At 35.4% G+C, this 17724-nt stretch overlaps 1 protein-coding gene across 1 annotated transcript in view; it reads left to right on the forward strand.

Moving 5' to 3' along the window:
- CFAP47 (cilia and flagella associated protein 47) overlaps positions 1–17724 on the forward strand; it is a 342408-nt gene that overhangs the window by 41433 nt on the left and 283251 nt on the right. The window contains exons 16-21 of the mRNA XM_028523447.1: positions 2262–2392; positions 4609–4731; positions 6484–6615; positions 8517–8594; positions 11868–12012; positions 16546–16640. Coding sequence (XP_028379248.1) covers positions 2262–2392; positions 4609–4731; positions 6484–6615; positions 8517–8594; positions 11868–12012; positions 16546–16640 — 704 coding nt within the window. The remainder of the gene's footprint in view (positions 1–2261; positions 2393–4608; positions 4732–6483; positions 6616–8516; positions 8595–11867; positions 12013–16545; positions 16641–17724) is intronic.

Genomic DNA, 17724 nt, shown 5'->3' on the forward strand with positions numbered 1-17724 from the left:
CCTTGTTGTCTTTAACCTTATTGATCTCTTGAGTCTGCTTAATCTTCAAACTTGACTTGAATCAGTTCACTATCTTTCTCAATTCTTTCCTTCCTTGACCATTTGTAATACTTGCCCTGCGAATCACACCCTTGCTCACCCTAGCCATTCAATTTATTTTCCCTGTTCCCTGGTCAATTGTTTTTTGGTTTAAAAGATTTTTCTTTTAAAAACTGATGTCAGAGAGAAACAGAGTAAGGAAGTGAGAGAGAGACAGACAGACATTGGCTTGTTGTTTCACTTATCTATGCATTCATTGGTTCTTGTATGTGTCTTAACTGGGGATCAAACCTGCAACCTTGGCATATCAAGATAGTGCTTTAACCAACTGAGCTACCCAGCCAGGGCCTCAATTGTCTTTATATATAGTATTGAGTCTTCTATGTCCATCTGTGTGTTACTTCCCATCACATTCTTCTCCACACACCACTCTCTTCCAGCACTGTCATTTGAATTTTATATTCCCCCAGCTCTGTCCTCCTTTGGAGTGTCTGTTTATTGTTCAGTCACAGCTCAAATGCCATCTCCTTAAATGAGGTTTTCTCTACAGTCTTGGGCTAATTTAGACTCCCTTCCCCCTCTTTTCAGCCCCCACTGTGTATTTCTTTAATGTTATCTACAATTATTTGTTTCTGTATGTCTCCTGTTGTGGTAGATGTTGCTAAGCTGATATCCATTCCCCTTCCTAACATGATCCTCATTTTGTTTGAGGAAGCAGTGTTCTTATCTAGATATCTCTTTTTCCAAGCTTCTTGCCAGTTAGATATGGACAGAAGTTTCATGATATTTCCATCCTCCTTTCTGCCAGGCCTGTTTGAAGTCCTTATATGTATTTTATTTAGTCGTCCCCTACATTCATTCTCTGTCTTAGATACAGTTGTTATCCCCATTTCATGTATAAGGAAACTGTGTTACTTACATATATAAAGTAAATCATCCAAGGTCTTAGTTCATAAGTCAGAGTTGAAATTTGAACCAGGGAGTCTGATCCTAGAAACTGTGCTCTTCTTAATATGCTGTGATACCTTTCTGTGAGGAAGGCCACACACAGTAAGGGATGGTAGTGTGGGAAGCTAGAAGGAGCACTGTTCCTTGAAGCCAGGGAGCAATGGCTTTAAGGTGTCAACTTGCCAAGGCATCCCTGGAATACCTTATTCATGGACTTCTAATTTCATAAGATAAATAATCCCCTATCTACCTAAGGCACTGTAGCAGGACTGTGTGTTACTTATAGACATATATAATTATGATAGACTCCCACTAGACTATTAGCTCTTCCATAACCAATTTCTATTCTTTTTATAAATTATTGTGCCTACTAAAGTATTGGCATTCAAGGGTATTAATAATACTATCTGACACTGGGCACTTTCTGGGCATCACACAGTATATTACTTCCTTTACATATATAGTTATCTCTGTTCATGGTCATAGGAGGTAGGCACTATATCTTTTCTACGATTGAGGAAACTACCATTGCATGAGAATCATCTTGACCCAAGGCAAAGTTGGTGATGCTCACTCATCTCTTTGTTCATTGGCCATTACCTTCCACTCTCAGGTGATCCTCTCTTCATGAAGGAATAACTTCTGAGACATATTTTCCATCAAGTATTATTTTCTTACTTTAAAGGAGATGATGAATTTAAACAGATAAAGCAGCTTACACTAAATGTGCCTGATACCTCCTGGGTTTTCAGTACATTTGAATTACAGATATGTGTTGATTACTCATAGCTATATCAAAAGGTACATTTCTAGGGATGTGAGCATTTAAAAGAAAATGAAAACTCCCTCCGAAAGCTGAATGAGTTTCTGACATTAATAAGTATTTCAGAGTGTTGGGAAACATGGATGGCACCCTCCTTTGTTCAAGGATCACAAATGGTTTTCAGCTGTGTATGTGTGAAATAATCTCTAATCCTAGAGTGTTTGATTCATTGATAAATTTCTATTTTTTGCAAAATACTGGTGTATTGGCATATTTTTGTCAAATATTCTCATCTGCCTATTAAAATTGGAAAATAAGGTATGCGTTGTAGATTTTAATCACAGTGTAGGTATTTGACAATTGTTCATTTAGTATTTTCCTCTATTTTAAGTTTACTTTAAATATTTTATACAATCTCATTATGCTTGGATGCCAGCCCTTATTTTGGATATTAAAAAAATAAAGATGATTAAAATGTGAAACTGCCTTATTCTCTCTAAATCCTCTGTAGGCACTGTGGATCCATTCTCCTCACTGGAATGTGAAGTGACGTGGCATCCTGGTTTCAGTTCTCCACAAAAGGGACAATTTGTTCTTCACATTGATGAAGGAAGCACGATGATACTAAACTGTGCTGTAAAAGTAATGATTTCCCTTGAATATGATTTTTATTTTGAGGGCCCTAAATTAGACGGATATACATATGTGTATAGAGTAGTTGGATATGTATACTGTGTTAGTAAACGCTGCATGGAATACTTAGTTAATTAAGTTATCTTAACATCTTTTTTGAGCCACTTCTGTACCATAAATGAAGACTTTGCTTAAAAAATGTTGTTATCCAGAATTAATTTATATATCCAAGACTTTTGTGCCAATAATACTAGATTGTTACTAGAACCTGTATAAATATATAATGCCATGGGAGCCACTTGAAATTAAATTATTAATTAAATTATTTCATTAATAGACACCAAGGAAAAATAGAGAAAATTATATTTTGGCCCTACTGTGTTGCATTTTTAGTATTGTAGCAGTAACTCCTATTTAGTATGAAATGGATCATGTAACTTACATAGCAAGGAAACATGAAAAATTCTTATTTTTATAGAATATGCTTCTTGGAATAAAAATGTGAGAAAAATGAAAGCTGCACTATATAAGTTTAACTTTACTTCTGTGGTAGAGCCTAGAAGGCCTTAACTTCATGCCTCTTAATCAGTAAGAATCCCCTTGTGTACCAAATTTCCCTCCTGATGTTCTTAGTAATTTAACACAAGCCAAATGCTATTTTACTAAATCCCATTTCTGTGTCTGCGTGCCATGGTCATGCTCTTACATATTTTAGGTATGAAGGAGTTTATAGCATTAAGAGATAAGAGATTCATCAATTTTAATGATGACAAGTGGCAGTCAGACATCAGGGTTTTTCCAATGCTCTGGGCTTGAAATGAGCTGGGCCCTGCTGCTTTCACTGTTTTGTGTTTAGCAAGTTTGCTAATATAAATTTTTCCACATATTCATCCTTTGTGTATTTTTTCTGACATAAAAGAGGAGCAAGTTAGTAAATGTGGACTTGTCCTTAATAATAGGCATCATTTATAGAGTAATTACAGTCTTAGGCATGATATTCAATGCTGTCCATGTAGTATTTAAGTTAATCCTCATGACAACTGTATAGGTATGTATTAATAACTCAGTGGATAGATGAGAAAATGAAGGATTTGAGTGGTTAATTAACTAATACAAGTTTGTGCATGCAGTAAGTACTCTAGCTGGAATTTATATTCAGATCTGTCTCCACAGTCTTTACTATTAATGCTCTGATAAAATTTGCTTTCCTCCTCTTCTGCACTAGGATTGGTTAAGAATTAAACTTCGAGATATCAGAATAATCAGTTAAATTCTTTTTGGTAAATTTTGAAGCCCTTAAAATTCAATGGACAGTGAAGTATTGCTCTTAAGAAATTAAAGACGGAGCAACATGAAGCAATTGAATAAAATGTTCAAGTCTGTCATTGATTTATTAAGGACTTGATTCTTTCCTCTTCTGTTAGCTTTGTTTGAAAATTATTGTTGCAATTACCCATGCCATGTTCTTCAAAGAATTTTAACACTACACTAAATTCTCCTAAGATAAAAAGAAATCATGTATCATAGATAAAGACAATAGGGTGCGGGGTAAAGAGCGCTGAAGGAGCAATTGGGAAATGGGTTGCAGTTGCAACCCATTGTCTACGGTTGTCTACGGTTTGCTTTCCTGTGAAATGGGAGAGGTGAATAATACCAACTTTTCCAAACAGTGGTTCCTGATGCACTAGTTCTGTGAAATGATTTGTGTGGGATGTGAGGGAGCCCTGCGCCTGAGTGATGTGTTAATTACAGTAAAAATCCTCTCCATTCTCAGATAAGCTAAATGTACGTTATTGGTATGTTAAGCACTATAAGAGGACTTCTGGTAGAAACATGCCTGGATACTCTCATTTGGCACATTGTTTCCCATACTTTGGTGACCCTAGAATTCTTTTCTTTTGCACAGCACATGGTAACACTGTACATAGTTAGGTAGATTATCTCTTAATCTCCTTCAATGATTAATCTATTCAGTACACGATTCTCAGTCCTGAATTTACTTCCTCCATAGAGTTATCTCACTCCCCCTGCCTTCCTCAGTTTAGGAGTATAATTTAAATATTCCATTCTATTTTCCTTTCTCTTCAGCACAGCATAAAATCTGATAATACCTCATATTTTAGAAATTCCTGTGAAGCTGAAAAAAAAATCCGAGTTATCTGGTGGGGATAAAAAAAGTGTTTACTATTATTCAATTGCATTTCCCTTTCCTTCTTTATTATAAGGTGGGTGAAGCCAAGGTCTTATTTTTGGAGCCAAGAATACTCTTCTACGATAGCCCTCAAGGTTTAACAACTTGGAGGAAAATTGTTCTTCATAATGTAGGACAAACCCATGCTTTTTACAAGGTGATGTAAAATCTTTACATCTTGCTTAGATCAGATGGCATTTTAATTTGAATTATTTTTTTGCTATGAACACTATGCTATTATTAATACTTTAGTCTTTATAAATTTACTACTGCTAATTTTGAGATATTTTGTATAAGACTTATCTGAGTACATTTTATCTACTTTGTTCTTTAAATTTCTTATGAAATTCATTTCTCTCTCCCTTCCTTTCTCAGTCTCTCCCTGTCTTCTCTTACCCCCCTTTTTTCTTTCTGTTATTTTGTTATATTGAAAAAAGATAAGTGATTTGAAGACAACAACGTTTAAAAATATACATTGCTGATGTTACATTCTATATTTAATGATATGCTTTTCCTTTTCTCCTCTGTCATCAGGACTTTTATGGCAGCAACTGGGACCTAGATCTAAACTATTCTAAAGATACTGTATTCCTAGTTTCTCCTGATTTAAATTGTGCATTGGTGGGGGAGTGTTTAAAGTGATGATAGGCTTTTTTTTTTTTTTTTACTGAAAAAATCTATTTAGATCTACCAGTAGTGACAAGGGAAGTTAGTGTTTGAAATCTTTCATTCCAGCTTTTATTTACATGTCCTCTTCTGCCCTAATAAGCAAGTAAGGACACCCATTTCTACTCTGTTACTTCAGAATTAGATCAGTAGGCTATTTGTTCCCTCATTCCCTCAAATATCTTAATTTCCTATCTCCCTTTAAATGTTGAATTTCCCTTTAAAATATTATGGTTTAGAGGATGGTAGATAAGGCTACACTGATCTGTGATAAACCATACCATAAAACCTTATGCTAAGTTCCTTTTCTGAATGTCAACATGATACATTAGGCCCAGGGCTGTCCAAGCATTTGGCATCTCTGGGCCACACTGGAAGAAGAAGAGTTGCCTTGGGCCACATACTACATACATTGCGACACATAATCACAAAAAAACCTCATATTTTAAGTAAATTTACGATTTTGTGTAGGGCCGCATTCATAGCCATCCTGGGCTACATGTGGTCCACAGGCCACAGATTGGACACCCCCGCTCTGACAATAGGCTATCAAGGAAATAACAAACGAGGAGGTTACTTTATCATCATGCCTCCCCACTGACTTTGCTGTCAGTTTTTATGATCAGGGAAAAGACAAACTGTTGATGTAGTATCTAGAACTTTGGCATTCTCTCTCAGAGACAGATTTCATCTTTGTAAGTTTCACAATCTAGAAAACACTTCAGATAATAAACTTCATCTTCCTATTTGAACTGGAAGATACCACTGCCCAATGTTCTGTTTGCTGGTTTTAGGGTACACATCCTTGTTGAATTCCAAACTATATGGGTATCTGGAGTTTGAAAATCGCTTACAGAATCATCTTATGCCCTGTGCCTGGGGGTTCTCTCTCTAGGTAGTAGTTTGGAAGCTTTTCTATGAAAGCTCTGGAATAGTAACTTTAAAAAATAATGAATAATAAAACAAAAACAGTCTCATAGGAAGAGACCAAAGTGATGGTGACCAGAAGGGAGGAGGTGGGTGAAATGGAGGGGAAGGCGAACATAGTCAATAATATTGCGGTACATTTGCATGTGGCCAATTATTAGCAGAATTGATGCAGTGATCACATTGGAAGTTATAAAAATGTTGAATCACTATATCATACATGTGAAACTAATATAACACATATAAGACTATATATCAACTGCACTTAAAAAATTAGAAAAGACAATACAGCATTTCTGCAAATTTTTTATTACAGGTTCGCAGAAACAGTCTTGTGTCTGTGCTTAATATTGTTCCACCAGAAGGGATAATTCCATTTGGGGGGCTCAGTACCATTTATATGACCTACACACCTAACACAACAGACAAATTTCAAGCAAGAGTAAAGGTATGTTTATGTATGTGTGCCTCTGCATGGTGTATATGTCCACGTGGATTTGTTTAAGATATGTGTAGTGGTACGTATAATACTGTAACATGTAAACATGTTTATTTTTAGAAAGCTTGTTTTAATGATTTCTAATGAAAATAGGTTTTAATGATATGATAGTAAAGAGTATTTTTAAAAATTGCTATTATTTTTTTTTTAGCAATTGAGTTAGTTCTAATGAAGTGCAGATTTTAACAATCTAAAAGAAGAGCAACCTTACCTATATCAGCTATTATAAAAATGGTTAGCAGAACTTGGCAAGAGGATTTGTAGAATATATTTTGGGTAGAAGCTGGTAATGGAAATTTGTACTAAATTGGAATGAATACCTTTTTCAATGTGAGGCATTTTTCATATTAAATTGGATTTATACTTGGTAACTCTAACTTGTGACAAGCCCTCACTAGTCACAAAGCAAAGGATTTTGTTTCATGGCATTAATTAGATACCTTAGGAAAAAATAATCAATTTTGGAATGCTAATTCTAAATAGCTTTAATGACTGTATGAATTATATGCAAATTCTATATGATGTTAACATCTATATTTTATAACACACATCAATTGTTTTACTATTTTATATTCTAGAAATTATGTAAATGAAAAGCTATTACCTTGATTTTAGGGACTTCTCTGTGTTCATTAAACAGAAGAAATAAAACATATAAGACCAGTCTGTAACAAATGTTATTTATTATAAACTCATAGAATAGAATACTCTTGATCTTCAGTTTGATGATCAACAGTGTACATTTGCTCACATTAAAAAAATAATATGTACACTGTCATCAGATCAAAATCAATAGCTTTAGAGGTATCCTCCATTTTATCCTTCAATTTCTCATAACAATTTTTAAATAATATGAAGCTTAATGTAATAAACACCCATTTGCATGGCTCCCAAATAAATAACCTAAGAATTATATCTTCTGTAGAGAAATATGTATTAAAACATGTTTTATAAATTATACATTGTGGCATATAGTCTGAGATTTGGACAGAACATTTTTTATGTAGTATTCTGAAATAAATTGAAAAATATGGCCACTAAAGTACAGATTTTACTAAAAGATCAATTTCTGCTGTGTTTTAGAGGAGTACGCTGTTTTTAACAGTGCAATACAATGAAATTCTCTTATTCATTCATTCAACACAGTCTCTGTTGTAGATGCTAAGGATGCAAAATAAAACAAGGAATTACACACCTAAACTCTTATTTCACTATCTTAATTTTCCTGGAAACTGTTGAGTGTTCAGATACTCCTTGGTTCAAGTTCCACACTGCTGCTTTCAAGTTCGGTGACCCCAAGAAAAAGATAAACTACTTGGCCTCTCTAAACCTTAGTTTTCCTCACTTGGAAATTATGTTATTATTAGTAGTAATCTCACAGAATACTGAGCATTAAAAAGGGAGATAATGAATTTAGCTCCATACTTGATCCATATGCTCAGCAATTTTAAGCTGCTGTAATTATAGTGGTGGGTATTAGTCTCTTTCTATGGAAAGAAGTGTGTTTGCACTCAGTTTCCTATCTGTTTTAATTTTAATAATCCATTGAAATTAGGTAAATACAGAAAGGCCACAGAGCATTTGAGGCAATAAGGTCAATTCAAATGGGTAGAATTCTGCGGTCAAATTCACAAGCTGTCCTCTGGTCCTACTTGTGGTAGAGGTTTTTGAAGAGTTGAACACTCACTCCTCTTAGGAATAGCAGTTCTGCATAATAAGAAATCTTGTGACATTTATAATAGGTTATGATTATTTCAATTATAAAATGTTACATAGATGCCAGCTAACACTTCAGTTGTGTATATTTTAATGTGGTTTCTACCGAGTTTTATATTTCTCCTAAATACTAGATTGCTATTCGCCGTGGAAGTGATGTAGAAATTAGGGTTAGTGGAAGTGCTGAAGTTGCTGATGTCGAAATCAAACCGGTGAGTGTGTTACCTATTTGTGTATTCAATTTATCACCATGGTGATTTCCATCTGCTGTGTGTCCCTAGTGTGTCCATTTTTTATGTTAGAAAATTTTGTTATGTAGTAATTTGACCCAGAAATTAATATATGTAATGTAAATAAGCGATGAAGCAGAATATTAAATAAAGGCTTAAGAATTCACCACTGAACTTAAGTTTCAGAGCACTACCGGTACTCCACTCAGTCACCTGTCAGCTTCATCAGGATCCTACTGCTTTTAAGAGATAACCCCTTTCCTTAATTTTGTGATTATTATCCCTTTACTTTTTTCTTACTGGGTTGCTGCATGTGTACGAATTCCTTAACCATTCATTGGTTGGTTTAGTTTTTCGTTTTTGAGCTTTATAACAAAAATGTAAAGTCTTTGGTGTGTTGCTTTTAATGAAATAGTGTTTCCAAAGGTTATCTAAGTTGTATGTTGCTGTATTTTATTCCTTATCACCACTGTTAATAGTTCATTGTGTAGATATACTATAATTTGTAGGCTTCTTCTGTGGTCCATAAATTAGGTGTTTCTATTTTTTTTTTGTTATTACAAAGACTATACCTATTACCATTCAGATACATACCTTCTGAGGTACTTATGTGAGAGTTAATTTGGAGTAAAATTGCTGAGACATTGAATGTATGCGTGTTTGACTTCACAACATAATTTCTACTTTTTTGTTCTTGAGTTTTTATTGATTCACATTCCATTGCTCTTTACATTGTATTGTAAGGCAATATTCCCCAATCTATGGACTATAAAGTGATATCTCACTGGTTTTGATTTGCATTTTCTAAATTATAATTCTACTTATCTTTTTTTTTAATTCTGGGCCCTAACAAAATTTTGTTCTGTAATTTATAGAGTGCATACACACATGCTTTTTTGAGGGGGAGGACAACCTTTCAGGAATTAGGTCTGCTCTCATCTACCCAGAGAAACTTGCCCTGATCCTTCAAAGCAGACCCGTATGCTTCTCTATTATGACATTTATAAGATGTTATGAGTATCATCAACTCTGGGAACGTCTTCATTATGGCAATTGTCATATTATGTTCTAGTTATCTGCACTTTCCTTTTTCTCTTTCCATGGTACCCCAGCATCTAGCACCATTCTGGTGCTTAACTAAATTGAGCAGAAATGGATGAGAATGCTGGTGACCCAGGCAGGCCCTACTTTAAGGGCATTGCCACAGTTCTATGGTCTGGCTTTAAGTTATGATTTTCTAAACTTTATTTTGTTCAGTATTGAAGGCATTAGAAGTCCACATAGACTGACAGATATTAAGCTAGCTAGCCCTAGCCCAAGACTATGGTAACCCCTGGAGATTAAATCTTGGAGTATCAGTGCTTTTCCCATGGCTGCGGTGTACCTCCTTAAACAATATTAGACAAGTATTGACACTTTCACTACTTTCTGTTCTCATCCTAAAGACATTGGTAGCAGGCTTTTTATGTTATGGTACAACTATGCGATTTGTAGGACTTTACATTGATAAATATTTATTAACATTTCCTAATTATCTTGGACTTGAAACATAACTGCCTGACTGCCTTTAAAAGCAGTATTCTAGTTTCACCAGGTATTGTCAGCAATACATTTCACATGTGTATAGCACACATGTGTGAGTCTTAGCAACAATTAGGAGATTTTTCTCCAAATGGGCAAATGGACAAGGCCAGAATGGGATAAGAGGAATCATTTTTTGCATATACAAAGCATCATACTTTCATTACCCGACTTGGATTTTACAGATTTCACCTGTACAATTGGGCTAATATTGTACATGAAACCAGTGGCCAGTTGACCTTAATTAAGTATTTTCCTTAACATTAGGTTATAGTAGCCTATTTCTCTTTTAATGTTATATGTAATTCTTTTAAAATTATTTTTATTGTTGTTCAATTACAGTTGTCCCCATTTTTCCACCATTACTCTACACTGCCCTACCCATGCCCCCACTTCCACATTCAGTCCTCCCCCACCCCATTGTCTTTGTTGTTTGTTGATTTGTTTCTGATGGCCATTTTGACTGATGTAAAGTGATATCTCACTGTGGTTTTAATTTACATTGTTCTGATGGCTCGTGAGGCTGAGCATCCTTTCATATGTCCCTGGGCCTTCTGTATGTCCTCCTTGGAGAAGTGTCTGTTCAAGTCCTTTGCCCATTTTTCAATTGGATTGTTTGTCTTCTTTTGCTAAGGAACTGTAGAGTATATATAGTAACTCCACTGGAAGAACAGAGTCTATAGAGTTTTGTGGTATAGGCACACCCTGACACATAAGGTCAAGTTAAGATACATTCAGTTCCTTATATATTTAAGCTAAGTGTCAGTTGCTAGGGATGCAAAATGAATTAGGCTTAAGGTCCACTAAATAAAAGGGCTTTGTGATGGTATAATGTAAGTAAATATAAGGAATAGAAGTAGTCTCAAGCAGTGTAATTAATTTTAGTTTCTCTAACTGGGGATTGAAGGGTGCATAATATTTTATCAGGCAAGTATAAGTTAGTAAAAGGTCTTTATGGCAGAGAGACATGTTTTTAAAGATACAGAAAGGTGAAATGTCAGGTATTGGCTGGAGATATCAAGTCATAGATCTTGCTGAAGTATGAAGTGATAGGGTGAGAATGAAGCTAGGTGAGGCTGGAATATGAGGCAGGGGAAGATCATGGTGAACTTTGTAAGCCCTGCTAATGAACTTGGACATTCCCCTGTAGATGGAGGAGAATCATCAGAATTTAAGACACAAAGTGGTATGGTCATATTTTCAATGAGCTTCATTGTGACTTAGTTTCGGCAGAAAGAATTGGAAGAAGTCAGAATCTAGAAATGAAATGAAAAGAAATAAGTTACTAACTTCATGCAATTACAGTAAGGATAAGACGTGAAGAGGGAGGCAGAATTAATGGTATTTGGTAACTGATTACATACAGGAGGTGGGGGAGGAAGGAAAATGTAACTAATTTTTATAGAGTATTCTAGTTAATGTCTTTGGTGAACATAATAGTATAATTTTTATTGATGTAGAATGGACTTACAACACTATGTTCATTTCAGGTGTACAACATAATGATTTGATTTGTATATGTTGCTAAATGATTACCACAATAAGTCTAGTTAATATCTGTCACCAAACATTGTTACAATTTCTTTAAGATCTACTCTCTTACGGTATAATTTTAAATTTACATTATTCGCATAAACTGTTACACAACTTTTTCATTATTTTTTTAATTTTTAGAACGTATTTTTCTTCAGTGGAACCTTTATTGGTGGTACCCAGGTTATTCCATTTATAGTCAAAAACAAAACTATAACACGTGTCAGAGTGGAGTTTAATTTAGAAGGCCGTCCTCGTTTTTCAATGATTTTTAAAAATGAAGCAGGTATAAATTTTATACTACAATATTATTATTATAATAAAAGTAAAATAGTTTTAAGTTGCTCAAATGTATAATGTTAACAAATATTGTAAATCAAGGGCAATCATTCTTAAGTATTTTTTAATGATTCAATGCATGTTTCTCTTATACGCTATAATCCCATCATGATTTTATTTCTAGAAATACATCAATATTAATATCATAACACTTTGGTAATGCATGACATGTAACTGTACTTATTAATTGATTTCATATAATAAGTTAGGTATGTTATGCACAAGGATATACTATAAATGAAAATAAAATTATTAATTTCTAATTTTAATTACTCATGGATTTCAGATAAATGTCCTTGGAAAGTTCTCTATATGTTTACTCATGTATTTGGTAGTTTTATGTTTTTTTTTCTTTCTTATTTTTTTATTGTTGTTCAAGTACAATTGTCTCCACTTTCCACCTATCACCCTCCCCCTCCCCACCCACCTCCTCTTCCCATCCTCAATCCTACCCATCTTTGGCTTTGTCCACGGGTCTGGGTCCTTTATAGATGTTCCTTGATGACCCTTCCCCTTCTTTTCCCTCTTATGCCCCTGTACCCTCCCCTCTGGTCAGTGTCAGTTTGTTCTTTATTTCCATGTCTCTGATTATATTTGCTTGTTTTGTTGATTAGGTTCCTGTTAAAGGTGAGATCATATGGTATTTCTCTTTTACTGCCTGGCTTATCTCACTTAGCATAATGCTCTTCAGTTCCATCCATGCTGTCACAAAGGGTAGGAGCTCCTTCTTTTTTTCTGCTATGCGGTATTCCATTGTGTAAATATACCATTGGTTTTGGGATTCGCTCATTTACTGATAGGCACCTAGGCTGTTTCCATTACTTGGCTGTTGTAAATAGTGCTGCTATGAACATTGGAGTGCATGGGTTCTTTTGAATTGGGGTTTCAGGATTCTTAGGATATAATCCCAGCAGTGGAATGGCTGGGTCATAAGGCAGTTCCATTTTTAGTTTTTTGAGGAAATTTCATACTGTTTTCCACAGTGGCTGCACCAGTCTGCATTCCTACCAACAATGTACTAGGGTTCCCTTTTAAAATTAAGTTGTAAAAAAATATGCACTTTTATAAGTGCATCTCATTTGTTTACTCCAGGGGTTTGTATATTAAGACCTGTGGGCTAAATTTGGCCTGACACCTGCATTATAAATAAAGTTTTATTAGAACACAGGCACATTTATTTGTATTTTGTTTATGGCTGCATGCCTGCTATAATTGTAAAATTGAATAGTTGTGACAGAAACCATGTAGCTTGCAAAACCTAAAATATTTACTATCTGGACCCTTATTAAAATGTTTGCTCAGCATTGGTTTAGTCATTTCTTCTTCAATAAATATTTGTTGAATACCAATTATAGGCTCGATACTGCACTTTGAGTCTATAAAGATAACGACATATCTTACATTTTCTCAAGAAATGAACAGTAAGTTTATTAGTCAAGGTCTCAGTACTAAACAGATGATTCACTAAAAGGGTTTAAATAATGAGGGTTTAACAAAAGGATTATCTATCTATGGAGGTGGGAGCCAGGTTGAAAGAAACCAACTAGGGATGGAAGCCGCCACTATCTTTGGGCCTGAAGGAGCAAGAGGAGGCAAGATATTATCGGAACCCTGTGAGTGGCAAACTATGAAAGATGGGCCCAGTTAAAGAGCTATAGTTCTAAAGGAATGAAGCCATTGCCAGAATTGTAGCCAAAGCAGTGAAGACATGAGGGCATACACACCTCTTACTCATTCATATCCTGCTGGTGTCTCCCTGTGATTGAACCAATGCAGAGGCAGAGGTGCAAGGGGGCCTAGCTGAATCTGCCTATAGAGGTCGGGCCAGAGTAGAACAGAGCAGAGAAAGATGGCTCTTGGATCTAGGTGACAAATGGAGACCACCTATAATGACGGTAGGTAAGGAGGATAAAGAATACGATTATTGCCATGTAACATGGTAAATACTATAAGACAAGTCAGTGCATGGTGCTAAGGGAGCATATACTGGGGAAAACTAGCCAAGAATCAGCAATAAGGGAAGATATTTTGGAAAACTTGATGCATAATTTGAATCTTGAAGAATGAGGAGGAGATACACAAGAAAAGGGGATACATGAAGGAATGCAAGTAAAAGCCTAGATATGAGCTAGCATGGAAATAGTTCAGGATATCTAGAGTACAGGGAGAGAGGACTGAAGGGGTAAGTGAGACTGAGGTTACAAAGGGTCTAGATGTTAGGCAGCTCTATTAGAGGATGTATGTCCATGCAATGGTGTGATGAGGCTCATACTTGACTAGTTTTCCTTTTGCAAAGGGAGAGAGAGGCTCTGACTTGGTTAGTGAAGAGGAGAAAGTGTCGAATCACTCCCAGTTTTTGATTCTAAGGGACGGGTGACTAGAGGTACACTTCACAATTGATGTAATGCAGGAGGAGCAGGTGAACATCCTGTATTTGAAGAGACTGTGGAATAGCCCAGGAATAAGAACAGTAGACAACTGGAAATAAATACGCGATTTCTGTTCATTTTTCCAAAAAGTCTAGATGTTGAAACTTTTATGATTTTAACCCTTCATTCTCAGTGACTGGCCCATATACTTTTATGCACCTTGCTCAATAGATAGACTTTCCTTGGTTATTCGGTGGAGCTATTCTGTCTGCAAAGTGCCTTTGTTTTCATGATTCTGCCTTAGCGTAGCTCAAGCCTCCCCTCTAGGCCACTGTGTGATCTTTTCAATTGCTTTCTCTGCCCCCAAGCATTTCTCCTCAGACTCATTCCAGAGTGGTCTCCTTAAAGCAGAGATCTTATCACACTTCTGCTTAAAAAGCTTTGCTGCTGACTAGGCCTAAGAAGTATGGAAGCTGATTTTAGTAATTAATAATGTGCAGTAAAGTTTATACTTAAAATGCCCTGAAAATATCTCTGATTATTATCAATTTTTGAACACATAAATGCCCTTTGTTGGCAAATTATACTTGGCTTTTTACATGATAGCTTCAGGATCATTTTGCAGAGCAACTTACAGGAGAGGAAAGGTGGAGATGCATTTGGGTATGACATCACTTTGTCTTTCCAGCTCCCTGTCCCACCACCAGATTCTCTTCTGCATTTGCTCCCAATGGCACTGAGCTTCCCTTCCAGGATGTTTCCTCTTCTGCTGTCCCTGCCACCTGAGATTCTGCCTTTGATAATAAGTTAGCTTCAACCTCCTGTGTCCTATGGGTCATTAGTCTCATTCCCTACCCTCCATCCAGTTGTGTGAAATTATTTAAAAAATCTTTTCTCCCTTAGGACATTGTGTAAGTTTTATTATAGAACTAACCAATGTATGCATCGTATCAAGAAGGACTGTGTGCCCGTTTTGTCCCCCCTAGTATGCTGTGAGCTCCATGAGATTAAGGACTGCATTTATGCTTCTTGTTTTCTATTAGAGTTGTTCAATATAGTGCTCTGCACACTGTAGGCACTCAAGAGATATTTGCTGAAGCTATCTTGGATGATTGCATTTCATCAACTATATATTTATATATACTCCAATTGTATTTATGAATATTGATTTATTTATCCATTGCTGTTATGTCTTCTATGTTCTAGACATACATCTATTCTACATGGATATTCTTTGCTGTATAATATCTGCATCTTTTCCCATAGCACTGACAATGTTTGTGTTATATAAACTTGATGGGTTTTTTGTTCATTTGTTTAATGGTTTTTATATTATATATCAAGGTGAATGAAATTGAATAGGATGAAAGAGAGTGAAATGAGTTACTGAAGTTTGTTTCTGGACAGGGATAATTGAAATTATTACCATTCCTTGGCATGATCTGAAAACTTTAGGAAGAAAAAAGGATTTTAAAAATCTTTTTTTAGATCCTGTTTAGATGAGGAAAGATGTTCTACTCTAACATTTGATCTTTTAAGAAATGATTTTAGAAGTTATTTTAAGTGGTTATAATTTTTGAACCTGAAGTTTGCATTGCTATTGGACATTTGTTTCTGTATCTTCACATGGTGCTGTTTTATATGGAGTGGTTCCATTTTGCCAAAAACTTTTCTTGTATAACATTGTGTTTCTCTTCTTTGTGCACTGAGTTGAAGGCATCACAGGAGGTCTGAGTCTTCCTATTTCATCTTCTCTGGAAAGGGTGTCTCCCAACTTTCTCAGACCTCAGACTAAGTCAGTTACATAAACTTGGCCTTTGTTCCTTTCTACATTCATCTGAATAGGACTGTGAATTTTTTTTCTTTTTTGCTGTTTCAATGTATGTTTGCTCCATGTTTGGATATTAGTTTTGCTGATTAGAATTTTGGTATTCAGAGCAGTTCTTTAAGCTAGCAACCTTACGTGGCCCTGCACAGATATTTTAGCAACTGCTTTTTTGATTGCTAAGGACACATTGATGGGGTTTCTCAGTGTTTCATTTCCATATTTAACAATGGTGTTATAGATATATATCTGGCTCCTCTTACATGTACTTTTTTCTGTCTTACAGGGAACTACACAGACCCTGATAATCCTAAACTGTATTGTACAGAGATAGAAGGAAAGAAATCTATGCAATGTGGCATGGCATTTTCTCCCGATGAAGTAAGTTCAACTTTCAATTACTGAAATTACTGGGGAGTGGTGGTATTACAGATAATGGTAATCAAGAAGCTATCAAAAATCACCTAAGGTCTTCTTGTAGTAGATCTTCTTCTCACTTGTGATCATGCCTGGGTGTACCCTTTAATTCAGTAAAATGATTGCCAGAGGTGTCTGGCTTATGCTTGTGGAGTATCTCAAGCAGCGCACAGGGCACAGTCAAGGAACCCATGGTCTTGTTGTCCCAGTCATGCTGTCTAGAAAACTCAAGAGACGACATGTATGAAGGAGAGGGAAGTTGAGGCTAACTCCAAAATCACTTTTATTTGAGCCAGTATGTCTTTTATACTTATATTTAAATGGGGTATGCTTAATGGTCTTGGAATCACTACCTGAAATTACTATAGATGTGCTATGAAGATTTAGGAGGGGTTGCTATGATACTGGTTCCTTTTACAGTGTTCCTTGTGTGTTTAGTGATTTAAAAACCACAACATCAATAGTAAACAAACACTCATAGAAAACACCTTTCCTGGAATGCGCCTGGGGGAAAGGGTAGCAATGGCAAAATTTCAGGGGAAATCTGTGACATATTCTTGCTTCCGAGGTTCTGTAACAGAAGTGACAAGGAGAGAGCTTCTCACTACCCATGATAGTTAACTCATGGTGGTACATCTTCCCAAACAAGAATCAAACTTCTGTGTGGCAATTAGAATCTAAGACTATGTCAAAACATTTTTTTTTGTATTCCAACGTAACTAGCATGATGCCTCGTACCCAATAGGTATAGAACAGAATGAACTAAGTGAAAATAATTAATAACACAATAAGAAAGGGTATTGAATGCTAAGTGCTATCTTTAATAGTCCATTTATTAATAATGGTACTAAACTACAAAGTGAAAATAATAACACAATAAAAAAGGATATTAAATGCTAAGTGCTATCTTTAATAGTCCATTTATTAATAATGATACTAAACTACATAGTTTACTGAGATTGAAATTTTCTTTTAGGAATAATAATAGCTTTATTTAGCTTTCAGGAAGAAAAAGTAAAGAAACTTTGAGGACATTTTTAGATTTCAG

This window comes from Phyllostomus discolor, chromosome X, assembly GCF_004126475.2.
Source record: "Phyllostomus discolor isolate MPI-MPIP mPhyDis1 chromosome X, mPhyDis1.pri.v3, whole genome shotgun sequence".
Taxonomy (NCBI): Eukaryota; Metazoa; Chordata; class Mammalia; order Chiroptera; family Phyllostomidae; genus Phyllostomus; species Phyllostomus discolor.